This window comes from Pseudoliparis swirei, chromosome 12, assembly GCF_029220125.1.
Source record: "Pseudoliparis swirei isolate HS2019 ecotype Mariana Trench chromosome 12, NWPU_hadal_v1, whole genome shotgun sequence".
Taxonomy (NCBI): domain Eukaryota; kingdom Metazoa; phylum Chordata; class Actinopteri; order Perciformes; family Liparidae; genus Pseudoliparis; species Pseudoliparis swirei.
This window is the reverse complement of record NC_079399.1, coordinates 19169332-19175175: the sequence shown is the minus strand read 5'-3', so window position 1 is coordinate 19175175 and position 5844 is coordinate 19169332. Positions and strand designations below refer to the sequence as shown.

At 39.1% G+C, this 5844-nt stretch overlaps 1 protein-coding gene across 1 annotated transcript; it reads right to left on the bottom strand.

Moving 5' to 3' along the window:
- Positions 1-700: 700 nt before the first annotated feature.
- Positions 701-4459, bottom strand: LOC130202309 (uncharacterized). The gene is made up of 6 exons (XM_056427756.1): positions 4442-4459; positions 3005-3133; positions 2735-2928; positions 1715-1862; positions 1306-1522; positions 701-1155 (listed from the first exon to the last, which is right to left on the bottom strand). Exons 2-6 carry the CDS (start codon positions 3107-3109, stop codon positions 848-850), a joined length of 972 nt encoding a protein of 323 aa, XP_056283731.1. The 5' UTR covers positions 3110-3133; positions 4442-4459; the 3' UTR covers positions 701-847.
- Between the last annotated feature and the right edge of the window lie 1385 nt (positions 4460-5844).

The window sequence follows — 5844 nt, the reverse complement described above, 5'->3', positions numbered from 1 at the left end:
TCTCAATTCCTCTGATTCTTCCATCTGCAGTTAATCTGCTCGCATGATTTACATCATCAAAGTGTTGCCTTCCAAGAGCTGATCCAAATGAAAAGTGAATGTCAGATGTATGAACCGTCCTGACTGAGCTTCACTGAAGCTTTATAGCCTACCTGCTACAAGCTCAGGTCAAAATGGTGTTTAGTATTATGTGATTTATAGGTTGGCTCAGATTGTTTATTATTGATGTTTGTTCCTGCTGTTTGATTGTAGTGCTCAGACATCAGCTGTGTTCTTAGTGAAGCAATAGGTGTCAGATTGGCATCCAAACTGAGGGTGTCAGGGTCCTTAAGCTGCCCTTCATAAACAAGCGAGGTTCCCAACCACATAGGGGTCCTCCTCCAGTGGGAAATCTTCACACTGGGTCCAAATCTGTGATACCCGGCTGTCAGGGAGACCGACTTATGAGCCTGAAACAAGTGATACAATGGTGGCTAATGTATGAAGTTATCATGGCTTCACCGCCCTAAACCGGCTGCAACCGTCTTGTGTGTGTATATTTTGGGGTGTAAGTTTGTTACCTAGGTCAGAGGTCACTGAACAAGCTATCTTCCAGTGCCTTACTCACACTGGCAGGGGGTCAACACACCGTGTCACTATCAATAGTTGGTGTTACAGGTCCAGACTTTCCTATTACAGATTAAAAATGAAATTCGTGCCAGACTTTAAAGACAGAAGTGTTTATTCAAAAAGAACATATTTCTCCCTTTAAACCCCCAACATTTGAAGAAAAGAAAAAAACATCCCGTCAGTTGAACCAATTAATTAAAAAGCACAGACAATAACAACTTAGACACACAAAAAAACATCAGCGTTGACAACTTCTCCTTGAGATGTCGATGAGGCCTTTGAGTCCATCTTTGAACGGTTGTGGCAGATTATTCACTGCATTGTCCAGCAGTACACTTGTATTAGGGCACTGCAGAACAAATCCCCTCACTGCAGCTTCCTGGTCCTGTAAACTTGGAAATGGGTTGGTGCCAAAGTCTGACACTCGTGTCAGTGAGCCCACTTCCTGGTCGTACCAGTCTGCAGCCACAGATGCATTTGGCAAAAGGTCTGTCGACAGCTTCTTTGGGCATCCATCTCTGGCCAAGTAATTTGGTATCCCCCTCCCTGTAATAATAATTCAATGTGGCTGTCACAACCATGCCATGTATTGCAACATGCTCCTTCTAGTATTTGATTAAACGTGTTTAAGAAACATTCAATAGTAAAACATTTTGAAAATAATTATTCACATTAAAAAAGGCTTGAAAGACCAACCTGAAGACATACCAGGAATCCTGTGTGCATTCCATGCTTGCACAGTTCGGTTAACACCGATCTGGGCCAACTGGCATGTCAAAGATGACACACAGAACCGAGTCATCTGGTCCTCCATGTCCAGCTCCTCCTGATCCACCAGTTGGACCAATGCAGCTTTCAACGGGTAGTTAACCCGGTTGTTGATTTCTGGCCAGATTCTCTCGATTCTGTGATTCTGTCATTGCAAAATAGACATTTTCAGATTCTTGATAAACAAATATTTTCCCCGCCCCCCCAGACTAACTTACTTTCACACATTTCAATATCTTCAGTTAACCATTCTGAATAATTAATGAAAGTGTGAAATAGTTATTTAATTACATGTTGATTAACTTTATAATCAGCAAAACCATTGTATGTTGATCACCTTTGTCGATGGTGTTTGGAGATATGGTGGCCTTTCAGTGTTGTGGTGGTGGCTGGCCAACTTCTCCTGCATGAAAAGAGTGAGGTAGAACTCCTTTCCATGATCCACTCTGACCTGGTCCCACTTCCCATATTCCATTACTGCACTCCTGCAAGAAAACATAACATTGGCAGACAGCAGTATGGAGGGTAAGGCTAATGGTGTCAGATACATTTACAAAATGTGTAGTAGGCCTTGTGTTATCAGATACTGATGAGGTGAGATGAGTTTTAACTTGCTGCTTAAAAAGGGTTTCTGTAGTTTTCAATAAGTTTAATTTAAGTCCTCTTTTAGACCAATATGAATGCAATTTAATACGTTGATTCAAATCCAAACTAAAAAAATATATATTATGAAGGTTTTCACATGCGACTAATCCCACTTAAATTGAGCATTTTCTTTTAACCCTTGTGTTTCCTTCGGGTCATTTTGACCCGAATCAATATTACACCCTCCCCCCGCCTATGGGTCATTTTGACCCGATTCAATGTTTCACCCTCCTGTTACCTTTATATTTACTAACATATTTTACCCTTTGGGTTCAATTTGACGCCAGCAATTAAAACCTCCAGAAAATTATTAGAATTAATATTGTTTTCCAAGTTTAAGTGTGAGGCGCTTTATGTTTGTTTGTTGACTACCGAAAGAACACCGACATTAAACATTGAATGGGGTCAAATTAATCCGAAGGCGGGGGGAGGGTGTAATATTGATTCGGGTCAAAATGACCCGAAGGCAACACAAGGGTTAATACATTAACAAGCCATATTGAATTTAAATCCACTTTCGAAAATGTGCGTCTCTTCCTAATCAAGTACATTTTTCAGAGCTGACAAAATGGTATTCAAGAAATTGTAAGATATTTAATTTTAAATGCATTTTTTTGTTTTTAAGGACCCACAGACACCCTGTTAAAACACCTCATAAAATGGGGATGATTTGTAATGTTTAGGGTACAAGGACAACAGTCTTTTCAATTACCTGTAAACGTCATTGTAGATGGTGAGGTTGTTCTTTACAGGCATAGTAGCTTGTCCAACAATTTTGCTGGAGAAGCCATCTATTGCCAGCACATGAGTCACGCCAAACATGACAATCTTCTCATTTTGGTCCATGTGGATTTTGTGACCCACATAGGCTGCATGGTAAGGAAGAGGGTTGAGGTTCCTTGCTCCCTTAAACACAGACAAAAAAGAACATCATGACCTTATTGAATAGCACAACATATTCTAATTTGAGAAAAAAAAAAACCTGGCATCGTGCCTTATGGTAAGGTGGGTGAATGTTGCGCAAAACAGCTCCAACACGACTCTCTGATGCGAAGACACCTGCAGCTGCAAGACTCCCAGTCATCATTTTCCTGCCATAGGTAGGACCACCCTGAAGATAAAGAAAGGAATACATGTTGCATTGTAATGTTAAGCCATGAAATGTCAACTTCAACTCCAATTAAATTACTATTAATTGTTAAGTGTTTTGAATTATAGATGATTATGAAAACTAGTTGCAGTTTAAACATGTTTTACTCGTTACATTTTCATAGTTGTAAGAGACCAATTTAATTAGCAGTAGGCTACATTATTTAGTTGGATTCAGATGTTGACCTTTAATCAGATCTGTGTCTAACTTTAATGTTAAAAGATGTCGTTATCATTTGTTATTGTAATAAATACAAGCAAGTTACAGAATGACGTCACATGGATCACACTTTACGGCAGGTATTTGCGGCTGGAGCTGCGTGGAGCTGCACAGTTTTCGGACCGTGTTACAATAACTATATAACTACTAAATACAATAGCTATTATGGAGTTCCCCTCTTTGTAAATGTGGGACAGTCTTTCTTACCATCTGTTTGTATGAACCATCTATATCCTGCCTGTGTGCCCGGCCATCACCCCACGAGAACCACACTTTACAAATGTTTCTCATTTTCCCCCTAAATACACCTTTATTGGACATGGGACACTAAGGTAAGGCTTTCTTTCATGTCTCTCCTAATAAATATGGTGCTCTAGTACTTCTAATAGACTGGGTGACTGAGAGTGACACACACCTGTTCAGGGCTCTCAAGTTTTGAAGACAGGCAAGAGTGACATTTCTACAGATCCATACGACTGCACCAAGAGGATGACTATGTGCTGGCCTTTGGTCATCTTTTATAACATAATTTATGCATATCAACACTATAAATTAACATAACTAAAGTTTACTTTCAATACAAATCCTTTATGACTCATTTGGCTTGATTTTTAGTGGGCGGGTCATTATGACCCTGAACACAGGTGTCTCATCTCTATTTATCTACATCACCCCATGACATTTTTTTACTAAATGGTAATAAAATGTAGGAGAATATACATGTTATAGTAAACTAATGCAATTTAATTTAGATTTAGATTTTTTCAATGTACCTAAAAAATTGTTTGAACATGTATTTTTCATTAAATCTATGGAGGGGTGAATAACTCAATTCCACTAAAAACTGATTGGATTGTTAGTAATGGTGTTGGTGATGAGGTACAAACTATAGTTATTAGGATGTTTTTGTTTCTGACCACTTTTGGGTCAAACTGACCCGGGAGCATGACGGCTGTATGTCAGAAACGAACATAACAGGAGGGTTAAAGTATAACATACTAACCTTACACATATGCATTTTTTCGCGCAAATAAATTAACTGCACCCTACCTGTGTTATTGCATTGGAGACTGCAGCTTCAAGTTGTTGGTCCGCTGTCTTTTTAACCCGTGGTCTTTACAAAACTTCCGAATATTGGCCACGGACGTTCCTCTACGCAAGCCACATTCAAATATCAAGTGGTTTTTTATGTCCACATCACTACAGCCACTATGCATCATTTGTTGTACAATATCTAAGTAAGGTAACAGGCTGGAGTCCATCTTGCGTGCTTCAGTGCAAAAGGGTGGCAGTGGCAAACACGTCTACTGCGGGAGATAAACACAGAATAAACTCAGTTACCCAAAATGCAACCCTTTGTAGTGTCAACTACATTTAACCCTCCTGTTATGTGGCGGGTCAAATTGACCATTTGTTTCTTTGTAAATGTGGGACAGTCTTTCTGGCTCCCTCCAACCATATGTTTCAAAACACACACACACACACACACACACACACACACACACACACACACATTAAGTGAGAAGGTGATTCTTGCTGTGTACATGAATATTAAACTTCACGTCGTCACCACTGTCGCTAAAATATCCAGGTTTAATTCTTTATTCTTTATATTGACTAATTAATATTCTTCTAACGTTACCCTGCTATGTGTTTGCATCGTTAAAATATCTCCGTTTAATTATTTATTCTTTATATTGATTCATTAATATTCTTCTAAGGTTAATACGAATATGTATCACTGGCTTTTATTTTGACTTCATTTTAAGCACTTCCGTTCTGTCGTGTTTGGTTTCAGACAGCAGAAACGAAATACGGAGGTGGTATTCCGTTTTCGTTTTGGTTTTCAAACGGAAAACGAAAAAACCACGTGATTTCCGTATTCCGTATTTGGAATGAAACGAAAAAACAAACTAACAAAACGTACACGGACCCAGAGGCGGGGGACACAGAGCGGCCCGGGGGTTGAGAGGTTGTGGCGGGGTGACCGTCCGACGAGAGACCGGTCCGTGTACGTTTTGTTAGTTTGTTTTTTCGTTTCATTCCAAATACGGAATACGGAAATCACGTGGTTTTTTCGTTTTCCGTTTGAAAACCAAAACGGAAAACGGAATACCACCTCGATTTCATTTCTGCCGTCTGAAACCAAAAACGACAGAACGGAAGTGCTTAAAATGAAGTCAAAATAAAAGCCAGTGATACATATTCGTATTACCTTAGAAGAATATTAATTAATCAATATAAAGAATAAAGAATTAAACGGGGATATTTTAACAATGCAAACACATAGCAGGGTAACGTTAGAAGAATATTAATTAGTCAATATAAAGAATAAATAATTAAACCTGGATATGTTGGCGACAGTGGTGACGACGGGAAGTTTAATATACATGTACACAGCAAGAATCACCTTCTCACTTAATCGTGCATTGTTTGATGCAACACAGTTAATC

Bases quoted from the DNA above. Each gene is read 5' to 3' on its own strand.
- LOC130202309 (XM_056427756.1), bottom strand. From the start codon at position 3,109: ATGATGACTGGGAGTCTTGCAGCTGCAGGTGTCTTCGCATCAGAGAGT. The intron at 2,929-3,004 runs GTTTTTTTTTTT...TCTGTGTTTAAG, and splicing joins ACCATAAGGCACGATGCCAG to GGAGCAAGGAACCTCAACCC. The intron at 1,156-1,305 runs GTTGGTCTTTCA...TTATTATTACAG, and splicing joins GATTCCTGGTATGTCTTCAG to GGAGGGGGATACCAAATTAC.